At 37.7% G+C, this 20,387-nt stretch overlaps 2 protein-coding genes across 3 annotated transcripts in view; one reads left to right on the top strand and one right to left on the bottom strand.

The window, feature by feature from the left end:
• Positions 1-2,091, bottom strand: part of RBM11 (RNA binding motif protein 11) — a 15,919-nt gene extending 13,828 nt beyond the window's left edge. For both annotated transcript variants that reach the window (XM_032406312.1, XM_032406311.1), the window contains exon 1: positions 1,895-2,091. In XM_032406312.1, the coding sequence (XP_032262203.1) occupies positions 1,895-1,990 (96 nt within the window). In that variant the 5' untranslated portion in view covers positions 1,991-2,091. The remainder of the gene's footprint in view (positions 1-1,894) is intronic.
• A 108-nt stretch (positions 2,092-2,199) lies between these two features.
• LIPI (lipase I) overlaps positions 2,200-20,387 on the top strand; it is a 68,315-nt gene continuing 50,127 nt past the window's right edge. Inside the window, exon 1 of the mRNA XM_032406104.1 lies at positions 2,200-2,281. The gene's annotated coding sequence lies outside the window, so the exon portion shown is untranslated. The remainder of the gene's footprint in view (positions 2,282-20,387) is intronic.

Raw genomic sequence — 20,387 nt, forward strand, 5'->3', positions numbered from 1 at the left:
TCTATCTATCTATCTATCTATCTATCTATCTATCTATCTATCTATCTTGTAGATCCATACAACTCGTATCGATCCAGTTCCTACTGACTAGAAATAATATAAGTGCGTGCTGGGGGCCTTTATGCCTATCCCCAACCCCTTCACCAACTCCCCTCCTCCTTTTTGGAGGCTCAACATGAGAGAAACCTTCAGGAAAAAAGAACTATAAGGTTTTTTCTTTCTTTCTGTTTTCTTTAAAATTTTTTTTTGTTGTTAGAGTGGAAAGTTTCAAATGATATTGGGGGAAATAACTATAGGAAAAGACAAGTATCAGAGCAGATTAAAAAGGGCAAATTTTAAAAGATGGCAACTTAGAAAAGTAAGCATAAAAGCCTTAAATGTATTTTTCAAATAATAAAGTTTTATGTCCAGGAAAGGAAACTGTGTTCCTTGGGGGTAATTCTCTTGATCAAATTGTGTGTATCTGAAATTAATAGAAGAGAGAAACAAAGTTAGGGCCTTTCAAAAACCATGTAGAGAACCCTTTTCACTGCTAGTAGTACTTACCTAGTCCTAGAAATTTAGTTTTGCTATTGCCTGCCTTGGAACTTGCCCTTATTCTGATAGGGGGAAGTCTTTCTTTCTTGATTTCTCATTTATTAGTATTAGTAGTATTAGTAATTGTACCACTATTAGTGGTAGCAGTAGCAGCAGCAAACACTTAGAAATGCCAAGCTCAGTTCTGTTTTACCTGCATTAATCTTCCCACCACATCACATTGTAGATGCTATTACTACCATTTAACATTTAAAGAAACTGCAGTACTGAGATATTCACTTGCCCAAAGTCACATCGACATTAGACATTATGACAGAGTTCATATTCCAAACAACTTCACTATATTACGTATCCTTCTCTTTTTAGATTATCCTAAATCATGGTAATTAATTTTAAATTTCCCCTTTTAAAAAGACCAAGGGCGGGGCGCCTGGGTGGCTCAGTCGTTAAGCATCTGCCTTCGCTCAGGTCCTGATCCCAGGGTCCCGGGATCGAGCCCCACATCGGGCTCCCTGCTCCGCGGGAAGCCTGCTTTTCCCTCTCCCACTCCCCCGCTTGTGTTCCCTCTCTCACTGTGTCTCTGTCAAATAAATAAATAACATCTTAAAAAAAAAAAAAAGACCAAGGGTTATCTCTTAAATTTGTATGTTCAGCATCTTACTTCGTATTTGTCATGTAATGGCTAGATGAATGGCTGGAAGAGTAGATCTCTTTAGAAGTGACATCTACATGTATACAATAGGTGAGTGTTTACAGGGGACAGAAGACTTACTCATGGAGGCCCTAAATCTCGAAAAGTTTCCAAAAGGTCCTCTTGGTATGAAATACAGGGAACTGCCCAGGGAATCAATTGGTCATAGTCATGATTTGACTGTACGAATCATTAAATCTTACTTACCATACTGGAGTAAAAACACCCTCCGTATCAAAGGGTTTGGAGGAATAAGTAATGTATACGGTAACATTTTAAAATCTATACCAATGCTGGATGTAAGGAGTGAGGGCGCTTATTACCTGAAGGAAGGTAGTGACAGGGCTTTCTGTTTTGCCCTAGACACCCAAGGCCCAGGCCGTCTCCGCGAAGCCCCTACTCAGGGCCGGGGGCTGGGGGGACCCAAGTCACTTCCCACCCCTAGGGCTCTATAGTGGGGATGGGGATGGGGCGCATATTATATCACTTCACTACCAGCTGCTCACCTAGAGGCAGGTGTGCCAAAACGGAACTAAATTATAAACCTAGGTACAAGATGCGGCGGGAAGGGGGCCGGGCTCCGGGTGGTCCAGGTGCGCCCCGCCCCTCGGGCTGCGCTTCCGGCTCGACGCTCCCCGCCCGTCCACCGCCCCCCGCCGACGATACCTGAAGGAACAGCTCGTAAAGAATCTCTTCCCGTACTCGGGCCTCTAAATTCCCCACAAACACCGTTCTGTCGGCCTCCTCCTGAGCAGGGAACATCCCTCCGGTCTCGGCCCGAGGATGGAGGAGGTCTCCAAGCCCCGCCCCCTCTCGTCGCTTTTCCGCGCCGCTTGGACTAGGGGAACGGGGCCGGCGGCGACGGGAGCGCGCGCGCCAGGGGCGGGGCGAGGCTGCGGGGCCACGCCCCACAGAGGCTTGCGGGGACCGCCCACCGCGCCGCCACGCTGCTCCGGATCCCGCCGGGACCCTAGGAGAGTGAGTGAGAATAGAAAAGATTATGGCGCTGGGGGCTTTGCCCTCTCGTTCGTGGAGTGCTTTCCATTTTCCTAGGTACAGCATTATTAATTGACTTTGGATTTATTCAATCAACATTTTCAATAAAAAAATGTTTTAAGACATACTACCTGCAGTACTGGAGCTGCCAGGTTAATGGGGGAAGATTTGTTTCCAAAGAGTGAATGAATAAATCATTAGGAGTTTGAATTTATATTCTGTATAAAATAGTTTTTTGAAAGAATAAATCCATGCATGCGTGGATGTGAAATACGATAGAGTCCTAGAACTAAAGTTTATTTACCTAGGAAGCGCGCCCTAGAGAAGTCTTTGAAAATGGGTACAGAGATTTTAGGTGGACTCCAGAAGGCATTTGAAAATTTGAGAAAACGGCCTCTACCGAGGAACACTACAAAAAGGATAGCAAGTTTTGTGACTGAAGCCAGAATTTTTTTTTTTTTAAAGATTTTATTTATTTATTTGAGAGAGAGAATGAGATAGAGCATGAGAGTGGGGAGGGTCAGAGGGAGAAGCAGACTCCCTGCTGAGCAGGGAGCCCGATGCGGGACTCATCCCGGGACTCCAGGATCATGACCTGAGCCGAAGGCAGTCGCTTAACCAACTGAGCCACCCAGGCGCCCTGAAGCCAGAATTTTTGAGGATGGCTGCAGGGTGCTTGTAGCGGGATCCAATGTTTGTACTTTGTATCAGGACTGTACTTTGTATACAGTGACCAGGGTGAATAATTAATTTTTACTTGAGGAGGGTTAGGGGAAAAAAATCCTACAAAAAATAAAGGTAGTAAAAGAAAGGGAGAAAAAAACCCGCTCAGAATCTCAGTGGATGGATAAATCAAATGTCAACTATTAACTTGGCTTCCTTTTTGAAGAATCCGTATGTCTATGAAAGACCCTGAAATTATCCCGTAAATATACAAGTAATCAGGACGTCATTTGGCTATTAGTTAGGAGTGGTGATAATTTAGGTTCTATTTCTTAAAGAATGGATTGGGCTAATGTAAATTACAGTACTTCATTTCGGTATTTTTTGAATGCTTGCTATGTACCAGGCACTGTCTTTAATCCCTGGGAAACAAAGGTTAAGTATAAAGATCTGTCCTAAAGCTTTCAGCATAATGAGAGAGACAGACTTCCCATACAAATAAATACAAAATCATGTGTCAGTAACTTCAGTAGTCACCTTCTGTTGATATCATAAGTATATAAGTCCTGTCTCCATTTTTCCTTTCTTTCCTGTGTCATCAACATTGTGGTAGGGTAAGAGGGGATTAAGGAAACTAACATTGTAGTTATATAACAAATATATGTTGATCAAATGAATGGATACCTGAAGGTCTCAATTATGTGTCATACTACTGATTTTTTAAATTCATTTATCTCATAAATCTTATCCAAATGAACATATTTCCTCTTTAACTTCCCCTCAGTCACAGCTAATCTGGGAGTTGGATCTTCAGGTTTCACTGTAAAATTTGTAGTGCACATATCTGGTTGTGAATCATATAAACCTTTAGCTGTATTTATAAATAACAATCATGTTGTCTTGCTATATTGAAGCTTGCATCATACTTTTTTTTTTTTACAAATGTGTATGATTTTGGTGTTCTTATCACATCCTCTTTTTTTTATAGTTTCTTTTTTTTTTAAAGATTTTATTTATTTATTTGACAGAGAGAGAGACAGCGAGAGAGAGAACACAAGCAGGGGGAGTGGGAGAGGGAGAAGCAGGCTTCCTGCGGAGCAGGGAGCCCGATGTGGGGCTTGATCCCAGGACCCTGGGATCATGACCTGAGCCGAAGGCAGACGCTTAACGACTGAGCCACCCAGGCGCCCCTTCACATCCTCTTTTCTTTTGGCGGGACCTGAATTTATGGTGCTTATACTTCTAGAGTACTTTTTTAATGTTATAAGCTCTGAAAGCTCATGCAGTTAGCTGTTTATTCAGAATTTGACCTAAATATATATCATTTTTCTAATTTAAGCTTACTGTATTTCCTAACTTATATTGAATGAACACATTGTAATAAAACTAGCAGTAGTTAAAAAATAATTTATTCTCGGGGCGCCTGGGTGACTCAGATGGTCATGATCCCAGGGGCCTGGGATGGAGTCCCGCATCGGGCTCCCTGCTCAGCAGGGATCCTGTTTCCCCCTCTGCCTGCCACTCTCCCTGCTTGTGCTCTCTCTCTAATAAATAAATAAAATCTTTAAAAAAAAAAAATTTATTCTCAGCATTTCCTGGACCATTACTCAAATATAAGATTTAATGGGTTAAATGCATGCAACACAATAAAGAATTAGCCTTTCTTGACTCATATCAGGACATTTACACCCCTAACTTTATGTATTCAAAAATGAAAATGTTTATATATATATATGTAAAACTATAATCCATGTATATAAATCTGTCATCTATCTATCTATCATCTAAAACTAGAGGTTCTTTCTCCCTTTCTTTGCCCAGTTGACTCTTACTCTCTTTTGTAGTTCAGCCTAGGCAGCATCTCCTACAAGGCTTCCCTGAACTCTGCACTCTAGATTAGCTGGCTGCCCTGCTGTGTGGTTCCATGGTTCCATAGATATACCTTTTTCAAGCCCTCCTCACTGTGAATTGCAATAGGGTAAATATTATTTCGGTACCTAGGACAAACCCTGACATATCTGTGGATTTATCATAAATAGTTGTTGACATAATACAGTTTGAATGAATGAATGTCTCTACTTTGTATGTCCAACTACATTATGCGTGGAAATCAGTACATGCTTAATCAACCATGAATGGATGAGTGAATGGAGAAACTTGATAAATTAGTGTAAAGGGACTCTAGTGGATGCTTTTTCTAAAATTGACCTCACTTTTGTCTTCACTTTTTTCCTACCCTCATTTTTTTCTCTATTCTGATTTTCCTAACCATATTTGTCCCAAGTAAATATAGCTTTTTTTGTTTGTTTTACTTGTATTATATGATTATTGTAAAGAAATATTTTTAATGTTTAAAGAAATAAATAAAGTAAAAAAAACATCAATAAGTCTGCCATGCAGAGGTAAACATTTTAGAGGAAAACCTTCCTAACTTTGATCTATACATATATATGTAAAACATATTTTAGGAAAATAAATTTTACTATACATATTATTTTTTAGCTTGCCTTTTCTCCCCTTGAACTACATAATGGAGACTTTCTATATCAATTAATATTGATTTATCTACATCATTTATTTTAATCCACAGTATGTACATAATTAGACTAATCCCCCACTGTTAGACATTTACATTGTTTCCATTTTTTAGCCATTATAAAAATGCTGAGATTAAATCCTTGCTCATATGTCTTTGTGCACATATGTTAGTATTTCTGTGGGAAAATATCTTGGATGTTTGATTGCTGAATCAAAGGGTAAGACCATTAAACATTCTGACACATATTGCTAAATTATACAAAAAGATTGTGCCAAAATATGTTCTGATAAACAATGACTCCCCCATCTAAGTATACAATACTCAACTACCTATTATAATCACCTGTAAAGTCCCTAGACGCCTACATGGTACATAGAGCTCAATCAAATTTATATCTTCATCCTTATCATCCTCATTATCACCCTTATTGTATTATTTATATTGTATAGATGTCTGTAAGCTTAAAATCATTTTTTATTTCGAAGGAGGACTAAATAAGCACGGAAATATTCTCTTACTAAACTATAGATATTTTGGGACGCCTGGGTGACTCAGTTGATTAAGCATCTGCCTTCGGCTTAAGTCATGATCCCAGGGTCCTGGGATCGAGTTCCTCATCAGGCTCCTTGCTCAGCAGGGAGCCTGCTCCTCCCTCTGCCTACTGACCCCCCCCTCCCCGCTTGTGCTCTCTCTCTCTTTCTCTCTCTGACAAATAAATAAAATCTTAAAAAAAAATAAACTATAGATATTTTATATAATTTGCCATTTCTCAATATTTTGCTATTTAATGCAATGGACATTAATCTCAATTTTATCACTATTGACAGTAAGTAAAAATATGAAAACAGTATAGTTTTTTATATTTTGAAACTCTGCTATGTAGTGTTCTGTATTAAATGCCAAGTTGATATTTTGAATATGAGCTCTTCAGAATGGCAAAGATGAAAATAATCTATAAGATTAATATTTCAGTGTCACATCAAAAGCACAAAATAAGAAAAAATTATACGTTAAATAGGAAAGATTTATCTTTTAATTTAAGTATAAACTTGTTAGTCTCTTTTAACATGTATGACATTTATATTACCTTTCTTCCCTCATTCCAAAATGATTGGAATGATTAGGATGATTAGTAGATCATTAGAATGATAGGAATGATTATTCCTATCTTTGTTAGAGAAGTACATTGGTGGTCTCCAGTCAAATTATAGTAGTGGACTCCTTCTAAAAATGAAGTCTCACATAAAATCCCTAGAGAGCGAACAGTTTAAATTGATGATTTTTAAATTTTTCATGGTTTTTAAATGAATACCTCCTTTTGTTTGTGGATTCTTTGATATACCTCCCAGACCTCGATTAGTTTCTGCTGATCAATGATATGAATTAGGCATTTCTGTTCTTAAAGTATCTTTGGAAATTTATAGAGACTTGAATTTATAAAAAACAAATTTAATTTTTGAACTGATAATGCATGTACTTACAACAGTTCTCTATTTTTCAGACCTACTAAAGTCTATTGCTGGAAGGAAAATAAGGGGAAAAATGAAGTAAATGTGAAAAAAACCCCATAATTTAAAAATGTCTGTTATATTAAAAATAAAAATATTTTTTGTTTATTATCCAATTATAGAACTCAAGGACAAGCTAGCATTTTGAATTTTAAAATAGTCACTGAGCTTGGGTTGCAAAACTGCACAAACATGAAAATCTCATATTTTATATTTGACAGCTTGATGGATATGGGTTTTATTATTGATTTTATGGTATATGAAGACAGCTTAGTTTGTAATCAAAATGAACATAAACCACAACATTTTCTGACTCTTTCCATTTCTAGCATTTTTTAACATCACATTTGCTCTAGGCTTTCAACAGACATATTCTTCCTGACCACTTCTGAAATCTTGAGGTTAAGAGGAATAAAGAAAGATATAATTACTTTTTCTTTCCCTTTAAATTTAACTTGGGCAGCTGTTTGTGACTTCTTAGAGTTTTGACTTAAAAATCCTCTCACCCCCACAAGCCAGATAAGAGAAACAAACCACCTTACCTTTACTACAAACAGGGAGGAGCAAAAGATCAGGAATCTTTCACGATAAAACCTACCAGACTCTGACAATCTTACCAAAGAGAAACCTTAATGAATTTCAGAATTTCTTTTTTGCTGAATCTGAGGGCTGCTTTTACTTTTATTGGATTCCAAATGAGAGTATACATTTTTCTCTGTTTGATGTGCTGGGCAAGATCTGGTAAGAACTGAATAATTTGATTTATCTACCAAATCGTGTGTAAGATAATTGGTATGGTCTTCTGATTCTGGGATAAAGAATTTTATGACATCATAGTATGAAAAAAAATAGTATGATTTGGGTACTAATTATATCAACTGGGTAATTATGAAGAAAGTTTGTATGTGTGTGTGTGTGTGTGTTTCTTAAATTGTATATTCTGTATTTTATTTGCTTTCCAGAAAATTAATAACTAAAAATCTTCTTACAAGAAGATGGAGAGAACAGAAATATTCAAAAGAAAGTTAGAATAATTCAGTCATAGAGAAATTAATTCAATATTTGAAAATCATGACTTACTAAACATCTTGTTTCAATTTCAGTGCTCAAGTAATCTTACTTTTCAGGAAACTTTTTACATAGGTAAATTGCCAATTGCAAAACAAACAAAGTAAACATATATACTACAACTTTTTTTTTTTTTTGACCTATTATGCTAAAGTGTAACAAAACCCAAACTGATTTATAGTAATAAAGTAGAACTTTATTCTCCTGGTTTACTGGTTTATAGTAATAAAGTTTATTAATGTTAGTAATATCATTTACTTCTTTCTGGTAATAAAGTAGAACTAGAACTACTTGTTCTACTTTATGATAATAAGTAACAAGTTTAAAATTCATGATGAACAGATTTTTGTGCCTTTGTAAAAGCAGATGACTTTCTTTGTTTTAAATTTCCTTTTAAAATAATTCTTGAATGTATCCTTGAATAACCTTAAAATATCAAATTATTTCTTGTTTCTTTTCAGTTGGATATTTGAGTTAATCAAATTCTAGAAATGTTTGAGTTTTATATTCAAATACAGAATCTAAAGGATATTAATATACAGTTTATTATATTTTTCTCGTTTAGACGTTTCTTGATAGGCATTTTATATTTGTGTAACGTATGATAGTGGTATCTTAATTTAGAAGTCAGAGAAATTTGAAGTCTAGGCCTCTAACTTTGTGTCATTTATAGTTTACATCATTTTAGTATCATAGTTTATACTCCAAACTCATGTGGCAGACTTTCTAAGATTATTGTTTTGATTAGTATTTAGGAATTACCTAAATTTTTAGTTGGGAAAACTCTGAGGTAATTACTATGTATGTTTCTGTCTCTCTTGACTGAAATAGAACAGCAGGCCCTTTAGATATTAATGACAGTAAATAGAAAATAAGGAAATTAAAGATTTCAGTTATTCTCAAAATCATTTGTAACCCATGCAAACTCTTAGCGTGCCCTCTCATTTTCCTTGAAACCCCACATGCCTAGGGAATTGTTGAATTTTCAGTAATTTCATATATGTATGTTTTATTCAAATTATAAATTCCCCGCCCTTCTCTACTACAGATTCTGATACGTGCCTCTTAGAGAGCCCGTCTCACACTCCTCAACATGAAAATCATTACATGATTACATCTGCCTTCAAAAAAGGAAAAACATTCTGAAAAACCGAGATTATCAGATGTTTTAAACATTTTTAAATGGAGGGATGTCTGGGTGGCTCAGTTGGTTAAGCTGCCAGCCAGCCCTTGATTTTGGGCTCAGGTTGTAATCTCAGGGTCCTGGGATCAGCCCTGTGTGGAGCCCCAAGTTGAGCCCATATCAAGTCTCACATGGGGCTCCGTGCTCGGTGGGGAGTCTGCTTGAGTATTCTCTATTTCTCTCTCTCACTCACTCTCGCTCTCGCTCTCGTTCTCACTCTCCCTCTACCCCTCCCACCTGGCTCACGCTCTCTCTCTCTCTTTCAAATATTAAAAAAAAATTTTTTTAATGGGATAAAGGGGAATGGAGAGGTAGCTGAACAAACTATGTACAGATATGTATTTATTTGCATATATATTTAAATTATATGCATATATATTCTTAGTACAGTTTCTGATTCTTATTAAGTGCTTAAATAGTAGTTGTTGCAAGGGTCAGCAAATATTTCTGTAACGGGCCAGATGGTCAACATTTTAGGCTTTGAGGGGCATACAGTCTCTGCTGTATCTATTTAGCTCTGTCATTGTAATATGGAAACTGCTATAGACAATTCGTAAACTAATGAGCATGGTTGTGTTCTAATAAAATTTATTCTAGACAACATTTGAATTCATTACAATTTTCACGTCACAAAATATTATTATCTTAATTCTTTTCAACCCCCCATTTAGAAATGTAAAAACCTGCCTGAACTTGCCAGCCAGATTTGGCCCTTAGGCCATAGTTTGCCAACTCTCATATTCCAGTAACTTGGAAGAGATGTACAAAAGTTTCTTTAAGGGTGACTTGCAAGAACATGGAATTTGCATTTAAAAGACCCAGATTTAAGTCCTGATGGCTTGTTATCTCAAGGCCGAATGACTTAACCTCTGTGAACCTCAGTTTCCTTATTTTTAAATGGAAGTAAAAGTCGTAATACTGTCTCACTGCATTGCAAAGCTCAAAGGAGGTAACATAAATGTGTGATTTGGTCAATTATAAATTAGGATAGAATAATCCACTGTGTTTTCTTCCATGTACATTTTCTCTGTAATTGTCTCAGATTAATTTGCAGGTGTAGGACTTCACACTATAGAGTTGTGGTAGACCTGTAGAGGCTATGGGTATCAGAATCCCCTGGGGTATGCATTTTAAAATGCAGATTTACCTACCAAATCAGAATCTCTGGGGATGGCACCAGGAAACTACATTTTGAACAAACTTTCCCAGTCATTTTTACCCTCATTTTTAAACCCATGCTTGAGAATTCTTGATCTAAAGACTTAATCAGACATCTACTTTATTTTGTGCAGTCAGGTTCATTTTTCCACTACTTTCCAAACATTTGCTCAGTTGGAAGAGTTACTGATGGAATATCTGGGTTACTTATGACTTGTTAAATAGTATATATTTTCTAAATGTGCTTTGATTGTTTCAGAACCAGAAAATTAAAGACACTTTTACCTCTTATTTTGCCTTCTGCCCCTAGCCTTCAGAGATTAAAGTTCTATCTACAGTTTTGTGTCTTAACTGACTCTATGGCCATATAAACCTCTGTTTTTGTAGGCATAAGGTCAGTCTATTGTTTCGTACTTGACACTTCGCTGGCCCCAAAGGTCTTCATTCTTTCTATTACACATGAATATAATTGAGCTAGTGAACTTGGTTGCTCAACTGTTTGCATAATAACTTGTGCCATGAGTATGGTTATGCTTTTCAGATGTCACTCATAAATGTTCTGTTGCTTCTAATTGTATGATCTTTCTTCATATATAAAATGAGGGAAAGGATAGCAAATATAAAATAGCACGGTGCCCAACATGGAGTGAGTGCTAAATAACCATTAAGCATTATTACTATCATTGATGGTATTGTTATCGCTGTTAACAAATATATATTGTTTTCAGAAATGGGGAAAAAGAAGAGGTTTTCATGGAGGGTGAGAGTGGGGTTTCAGGGGAAGTAGGGTTAAACCTTTCCAGGATGTGTTAGGATTGTTAGCTTTTTATGGTTGGGTTTTGAGGCTCCTCTGTATTGACTTGGTCAATATTCAAAGTTGCAAGGCAAGGGGCACCGGGGTGACTCAGTGGGTTAAGCATCTGCCTTCAGTTCAGGTCGTGATCCCGGGGTTCTGGAATCAAGCCCAGTGTCAGGCTCTCTGCTTGGGGCCGGATCTGCTTCTCCCTCTCCCTCTCCCTCTGCCCCTCCCCCTGCTTGTGTTCTCTCTCTCTCTCAAATAAATAAAATCTTAAAAAAAAAAAAAAAGAAAGTTGCAAGGCAGACTAATTTGTCTTAGTAGCTTACCAAGTGTGAAAATGGGTTTGAAACCAAAGAATGTTAGAATACAAGTCATGGGGACTACTTGTTTCAGCTCCTTCCATTTAAAGAAGCCGAAGCTCAGAGATGAGGGGGAAATTTGCTCAGAGTAGCAAGAGATGTTTAAGGAGGCCAGAGGCACGTGGGTCTCAGCTGTCCGTGTCCAGGGCACTATCCATGCCTCTGGACACTGTCCATTTGCTCCCCTTGTCCTCTTCACAGCCATTGTCACTATAATGGAACTATATTTCAGAGATACAGCTGAACAACCTAGAATGATTATCCTAACTTCACTATATGCCTTTGATATTTTTAACAATTTTACTGCTTCTATAATCGAAGTCTCAAGATTTTCAGAATTCTTTCTCAGCGTACCTCTCTGTTGAGATTACTGCTAGAGTCATCATCTTCCTATATATTTGGCGATGGACTCCAATATTGTGCCCCTGCTACTGAATTTCTGATCACAGTAGAGTTACTTAGTATAGTATGCAGACCCTCAGTTTGTTAATTTCTCAAATGATTTAAAAAAAATCAATACTTGCTTTTCTGTTCTAGATATCTTCATCCTTTTGCTGGTAATATTATTTTTGCTATTATCATTATCAGTTAATTGAATTCAATTTAAACCATTTTTTATCATTATAAAATTAATGAATGAATATTTTAAACCTAGAATATTTAGAAAATATAATGCACATAAAATACACTAGAACAGAGAAATAAACTAATATCTCCATCATTACAATTAATCTATTGTTTTATTTCCTATCCATTCTATTATAATGAATATGTGTGTGCACAAATGTGTGTTTTAAGTATACTGTATATTATATATAATATAGATAAAATTAGAACCATTTATATACACATATATATGGATTATATAAGATTTCTTAATTGGTGCATACAGTCCCCATCATATGGGGACAACATTAATTTCTTTTTCTAGTCTCTCAATTCTGTGTATTTAGTTGACGGCTAAATATTCACTGTTAAAAATCCTGTGATAAACATTGATGTTAATAGTCAATGGGTATAATAATAAAAATGATATGGGAATATTATTTTAATTAATATTTATTTGATTTTTAAGAAGATTAAGCACACTTTGATGACTTAATGAGCCATTTTCATATTTTATAAAATATCTGTTTATATCTTTCTCTTGATATTCAGTTGGGTATTTTCTTCATTTATACTTTATATGTAACTATATCAATTTCCTTCATACCTTTCATTGAAATATTTCCCTAGCTTATATATTCTTGTCTTTTGTCTAGTGTATAGTGTTTATGTACAGAAGTTTGAAATTTATATGCTGTGAAATCTATCAGTCTCACACTTTATGGTTTCTTTCATTTTTATGCTAAAAAGTCATTCCTCAACTGAGGTCATATACATATTATTAACTGTATTCTTCTAGTTCATATAATTTATCTTTTCTAGAATCAATTATCCTAGTCATTGTTTATTTAAAAATCCATTATCTTTGACTATGAATTGCCATAGTTATCATGGGTAATGTAGTTTATTTCTGGGTGTTCCCATTCTGTTTCATTAATCTGTGTATCAATTCTTGATTCAGTTTCAGGGGCCTCTTTTTCATTGGTTGATAGTATAAACATAATTTTAATCATGCCCCTATATTATCTTTAAAAAATCATTCATTTTCTTTGGGCATTTATCCCCTCCCTGGAGACATCTCATTGAGACCTTAATTTAGAATCACATTACACATATAAGTTAATATGAGTAGAACTGATTTTGTGATAATATCTCTTCCATTCTGGATCATGGTATATCTCAGTGTTTTTTTTTTTTTAAGTTTGTTTATGTCTTTTATTTTATTTGTTTTAATTTTATTATGTTAGTCACCATACAATACATCATTAGTTTTTGATGTAGTGATCCACGATCCATTGTTTTCGTATAACACCCAGTGCTCCATGCAGTACGTGCCCTCCTTAATACCCATCACCAGGCTAACCAATCCCCCCTTCCCCCTCCCCTCTAAAACCCTCAGTTTGTTTCTCAGGTCCATAGTCTCTCATGGTTCATCTCTCCCTCCAATTCCCCCCGCCCATTTTTCCCTTCCTTCTCCTATGTCCTCCATGTTATTCCTTATGTTCCACAAATAAGTGAAACCATATGATAATTGACTTTCTCTGCTTGACTTATTTCACTTAGCATAATCTCCTCCAGTCCCATCCATGTTGATGTAAAAGTTGGGTATTCATCTTTTCTGATGGCTGAGTAATATTCCATTGTATATATGGACCACATCTTCTTTATCCATTCATCTGTTGAAGGGCATCTCAGCTCTTTCCACAGTTTGGCTATTGCGGACATTGCTGCTATGAACATTGGGGTGCATATGGCCCTTCTTTTCACTACATCTGTGTCTTTGGGGTAAATACCCAGTAATGCAATTGCTGGGTCATAGGGTAGCTCTATTTTTAAATTTTTGAGGAACCTGCACACTGTTTTCCAAAGTGGCTGTACCAACTTACATTCCCACCAACAGTGTATGAGGGTTCCCCTTTCTCCACAACCTCTCCAACATTTGTTGTTTCTTTCCCTGTCCATTTTGGCCATTCTAACTGGTGTAAGGTGGTATCTCAATGTGGTTTTGATTTGGATTTCCCTGATGGCTAATGATGATGAACATTTTTTCATGTGTCTGTTAGCCATTTGTATGTCTTCTTTTGAAAAATGTCTGTTCATGTCTTCTGCCCATTTTTTGACTTGATTATTTGTTTTTTGGATGTTGAGTTTGAGAAGTTCTTTATAGATCTTGGAAATCGGCGCTTTGTCTGTAGTGTCATTTGCAAATATCTTCTCCTATTCTGTGGGTTGCCTCTTTGTTTTGTTGACTGTTTCCTTTGCTGTGCAGAAGCTTTTTATCTTGATGAAGTCCCAAAAGTTCATTTTTGCTTTTGTTTCACTGGCTTTTGGAGATGTATCTTGAAAGAAGTTGCTGTGGCCTATTTCAAAGAGGTTACTGCCTATGTTCTCCTCTAGGATTTTGTTGGATTCCTGTCTCACATTGAGGTCTTTCATCCACTTTGAGTTTATCTTTGTGAATGGTGTTAGAAAATGGTTGAGTTTCATTCTTCTGCATGTGGCTGGCCAATTTTCCCAGCACTATTTATTGAAGAGACTGTCTTTTTTCCATTGCATGTTTTTTCCTGCTTTGTCAAAGATTATTTGACCATAGAGTTGAGGGTCTATATCTGGGTTCTCTATTCTGTTCCATTGGTCTGTATGTCTGTTTTTGTGCCAGTACCATGCTGTCTTGGTAATCACTGCTTTGTAATATAGCTTGAAATCGGGCAACGTGATGCCCCCAGCTTTGTTTTTCTTTTTCAACATCTCCTTGGCGATTCGGGGTCTTTTCTGATTCCATACAAATTTTAGGATTGTTTGTTCCAGCACTTTGAAAAATGTCATTGGAATTTTGATTGGGATGGCATTGAAGGTATAGATTGCTCTGGGTAGCACAGACATTTTAACAATGTTTATTCTTCTGATCCATGAGCATGGAATATTTTTCCATCTTTTTGTGTCTTCTTCAATTTCTTTCATGAGTGTTTTGTAGTTCCTAGAGTATAGATCCTTTACCTCTTTGGTTAGGTTTATTCCGAGGTTTTTGGTGCTATTGTAAATGGAATCGTTTCTCTAATTTCTCTTTCTACGGTTGCGTTGTTAGTGTATAAGAAAGCAACTGATTTCTGTGCATTGATTTTGTATCCTGCCACATTACTGAATTGCTGGATGAGTTCTAGTAATTTGGGGGTGGAGTCTTTTGGGTTTTCCACATAAAGTATCATGTCATCTGCGAAAAGAGAGAGTTTGACTTCCTCTTTGCCAATTTGAATACCTTTTATTTCTTTTTGTTGTCTGATTGCTGTTGCTAGGACTTCTAGTACTATGTTGAACAACAGTGGTGAGAGTGGGCACCCTTGACGTGTTCCTGATCTTAAGGGAAAGGCTCTCAGCTTTTCCCCATTGAGGATGATATTTGCTGTGGGTTTTTCATAGATGGACTTTATGAGCTTGAGGAATGTTCCCTCTATCCCTATACTCTGGAGAGTTTTAATCAGGAAAGGATGTTGTATTTTGTCAAATGCTTTTTCTGCATCAATTGAGAGGACCATATGGTTCTTCTCCCTCCTCTTATTAATGTGTTCTATCACATTATTGATTTGCTAATGTTGAACCACCCTTGCATCCCGGGGATAAATCCCACTTGGTCGTGGTGGATGATCCTTTTAATGTATTGTTGGATCCTATTAGCTAGGATTTTGTTGAGGATTTTGGAATCCATATTCATCAGGGATATCTGTCTGAAATTCTCCTTTTTGATGGGGTCTTTGCCTGGTTTGGGGATTAAGGTCATGCTGGCCTCATAGAATGAGTTTGGAAGTTTTCCTTCTGTTTCTCTTTTTTGAAACAGCTTCAGTAGAATAGGTATTATTTCTTCTTTGAACGTTTGGTAGAATTCCCCAGGGAATCCATCAGGCCCTGGACTTGTTTTTTGGGAGGTTTTTGATCACTGCTTCAATCTTGTTACTGGTTATTGGCCTATTCAGGTTGTCAGTTTCTTCCTGTTTCAGTCTTGGCAGCTTATAGGTTTCCAGGAAGGCCTCCATTTCATCCAGATTGCTCAGTTTATTGGCATATAGTTGTTGAAAGTAATTTCTAATAATTGTTTCTATTTCCTTGGTGTTAGTCGTAATCTCTCCCCTTTCATTCATAATTTTATTAATTTGGGTCCTTTCTCTTTTCTTTTGGATAAGTCTGGCCAGTGGTTTATCAATCTTATTAATTCTTTCAAAGAACCAACTTCTCGTTTTGTTGATCTGATCTACTGTGTTTCTGGTTTCTAATTCATGGATCTCTGCTCTAATCTTAATTATTTCTCTTCTAATGCATGGCCTAAGCATCGTTTGTTGCTTTTTCTGTAGTTCTTTAAGGTGTAGAGTTAGTTGGTGAATTCGGGACTTTTCTATTTTTTTGAGTGAGGCTTGGATGGCTATGTATTTCCCCCTTAGGACCGCCTTTGCAGTATCCCATAGGTTTTGGACCAATGTGTTTTCGTTCTCATTGATTTCCATGAATTGTTTAAGTTCTTCTTTGATTGCTTGGTTGACCCAAACATTCTTGAGCAGAGTGGTCTTTAGCTTCCAAGTGTTTGAATTTCTGCCAAATTTTTTCTTGTGATTGAGTTCCAGTTTTAGAGCATTGTGGTCTGAGAACATGCAGGGAATAATCTCAATCTTTTGGTATCGGTTGAGACCTGATTTGTGACCCAGTATATGGTCTATTCTGGAGAAAGTTCCATGTGCGCTCGAGAAGAATGAGTATTCTGTTGTTTTAGGGTGGAATGTTCTGTAAATATCTATGAGGTCCATCTGGTCCAATGTATCATTCAAAGCTCTTGTTTCCTTGTTGATTTTCTGCTTAGATGATCTGTCCATTGCTGAGAGTGGAGTATTGAGGTCTCCTACAATTAACGTATTGTTATCAATATGACTATTTTGGTTAACAGTTGACTTATGTAGATGGCTGCTCCCATGTTGGGGGCATAGATATTTACAATTGTTAGATCTTCTTGTTGGATAGACCCTTTAAGAATGATATAGTGTCCTTCTGTGTCTCTTATTACAGACTTTAGTTTAAAATCTAATTTGTCTGATATAAGAATTGCTACCCCAGCTTTCTTTTGAGGTCCACTGGCATGGAAGATAGATCTCCATCCCTTCACTTTCAGTCTGGATGTATCTTTAGGTTCAAAATGAGTCTCTTGTAGACAGCATATGGATGGGTCCTGTCTTTTTATCCAATCTGCAACCCTGTGCCGTTTTATGGGAGCATTTAGGCCATTCACATTGAGAGTGATTATTGAAAGATATGAATTGTCATCATGTTGCTTGTGAAGATGTTGTTTTTATAGATTGTCCCTGTAAATTTCTGTTGTAGATCACTCTTGGGTTCTTTCTCCTTTTATAGAACCCCCCCTTAATATTTCTTGCAGGGCCGGCTTAGTGGTCACATATTCTTTCAACTTCTGCCGGTCGTGGAAGCTCTGCATCTCTCCATCCATTCTAAATGAAAGCCTTGCCGGATAAAGTATTCTTGGCTGCATGTTCTTCTCATTTTGTACCTTGAATATGTCTTGCCAGGCCTTTCTGTCTTGCCAGGTCTCTGTGGATAGGTCTGACGTTATTCTGATGTTCCTCCCTCTGTACATAAGGAATCTCTTCCCCCTAACTGCCCTTAAGATGGTTTCCTTGGTTCTAAGATTTGCAAGTTTTACTATTACATGCCGGGGCGTTGGCCTGTTTTCCTTGATCTTAGGAGGGGTCCTCTCTGTCTCTAGGACTCGAATGTTTGTTTCATTCCCCAGATTAGGGAAGTTCTCAGCTATGATTTGCTCAAATACATCTTCTAGTCCTCTCTCTCTCTCCGCTCCCTTCGGGATTCCAATTATTCTGACATTGGAACGCCTCATGGTGTCACTTATTTCTCTGATTCTATTTTCATGGATTCTGAGTTGTTTTTCCCTGGCCTCCTCTTTTCCCTTTTTATCTATTATACTGTCTTCCAGGTCGCTTATTCTCTCTTCAGTCTCAGTTACCCTAGCTGTTAGATTATCTAGATTGGATTGGATCTCATTGACAGCATTTTTAAGTTCTGCCAATTCACCTTTTATTTCTGCCCTTAGAGACTCTATGTTGCCATTAATTGATTTCTCCATTCTAGCCATTGTCTTCACAATTGCTAGCCTGAATTCCATCTCCGACATCTTGGTTATATCTGCATCCATTTGTAAATCTGCAGCATAAGTCATAATCTCTGAGTCTTTTCTGTTTTGGGGGCTCTTCCTCCTAGTCATTCTGTTGATGGGTGTTTGAGGGAATGTATAGAGTCCAAATTATTGACCAGAACCCAAGCAAGATGCACCTGTTTTCTTGGGACCTTAGGGTTGCTGGCCTCTTGTTTTCCCAGCCTGTCTTCTGTGGGAGGGACCTGCCGCGCTGTTACTCAGGCAACCCTGTTTGGGCGAAGTTGCCCTGCGCCCCTGTGGGGGGGATGGGCTCAGTGGGAATCAGTCTTTGGGGCTTTTGTTCTCTGGCGGCTTTCCCTGGCGGCTTTCCGCATCTCTTCTGTGAGTCAGAGCAGAAGAGACCGTTTCCAACCCTCTGCCTCAGAGCAGAGAGACCGCAGTCTGTTCAGTGAGCTCTCCAGGCCACACTGTCTCCGTTTCTGTCCGTGCTGCTATAAACTGCAGCGTCCTGGGTTGTGTGCCCCTCTGCAGCACTCCCAGTCCTGCCTCCAGGTCGGGCACGTCTCTGCCCTTTGTGCTTCTAAAACCGCCAGCCGTTCCCAGTTCATGCGCGCCGCTCGGGGTTTGCAGTTCACTGGCGCGACCTGGGCGCACTGGGTTTCCGTCTCGGAGGCTGCAGTTCACGTGTGCGTGACCGTCGCTCCGGGTTTCTGTCCGGGCGGCTGCAGTTCGTGTGCGCGCGACCCTGCCGGTCTGGTTTTCCACCCCGGGGGCTGCCCTAAAGTCCTTTCCCGACGCTACCGGTCTGCGAGTCTGTGCCCCGTCCGCAGCGCGTGAGGCTGTCACTCACCGTCAGTGTAGGATCCCCACGTCCAGGCACCCTCCCGCTGCCGTTTATCCTCTGATATCTGCCCGCAGAATCACGGCTCTCCGTTTCGTACCTCAAAACCAACCGCCTGTGATATTCTGTTTGTAGAGATCCAGATCTTCTTACATCTCAGGCTGGTTTCGTGGGTGCTCAGAGTGGTCTGGTAGGTATCCAGCTCAATTCTGGGGACCAGTTGAAATAGGGTCCCCTACTCCTCCGCTATCTTTCCCCCTTCCTATCTCAGTGTTTATTCAAATCTTTTCTGTTTCTATGTAAGGTTTTTAAGCTTTGTAGTTTTCTTTTAAGGGTACTGTATATTTCTTTTTTCCTTTTGGTCTTCTTTTCTCTGTCTCTTCCTCCTTTTCTTCATCCTCTCTCTCCTCCTCCTTTTCCTTCTCCTCCTCTTTTCAAAGGGCTAATTAACTTGCAAATCACAGGAACCTGGTTGAAACTAGCTAAGAAGAAATGTATTATCTCATATAACTGAAAAGTTTTACACTGAATATCACTGGATCCAATACTGGAAAAAAAGATTACTATCTGTAGCTTCAGGATGTGTTTCCTTATAGCTTGAAATCTGGAAAGAAGAAAGCCACTTCTCTCTCAACTTCCCCCAAAGGGTCCTGAATGGACCTGTTTGGATTTTATATCCTCCTGTTGTCTAATCCTGGGTGGAGGCTGATTAGGCATTCAGACTGGCCCAGGATGAAGGGAGAGCATGTCTTTATAGTTAGTTCCAAAAATTCACGTGGTATTGGGGGGGGAGGGGAAGTTTTAAAAAAGAAAAGCTGGAGAGCTGAGAAAATATAAAATATATTTACAGCAATATTAATAATTATATTTTTGTGTGTTTAATATTTTTCTTTATTATATTATATTGACTATTGCTATTATGAGCCAAGGCTAATGATTTTTGTATATTTATATGTCTATACTGCAACTTCCCTTTAGATTAATTTTTTTCAGTTCCTATTTTCATATTTTCAGGTAGAATATTATATCACATGAAACAAGTAATAATGTCTGCATCCAATGATTACATCATATTTCTTTTTCTTATACTATCGCTGTTAGAATGTGTGACAGCAGATGTTTTTATACTTTCTTAATTTTAATGGAAATGTCACTAGTGTTTCATCATTAATATGATAACTGCTATTGGCATGAAATAGGTAATATTTTATCATTTTAATAAAATACACTATTTTTAATTATTTAAAATTATTTAGTTTTAGTATTAAAATAT

The sequence above is a fragment of the Phoca vitulina genome, unplaced genomic scaffold, assembly GCF_004348235.1.
Source record: "Phoca vitulina isolate PV1807 unplaced genomic scaffold, GSC_HSeal_1.0 scaffold8, whole genome shotgun sequence".
NCBI lineage: Eukaryota > Metazoa > Chordata > Mammalia > Carnivora > Phocidae > Phoca > Phoca vitulina.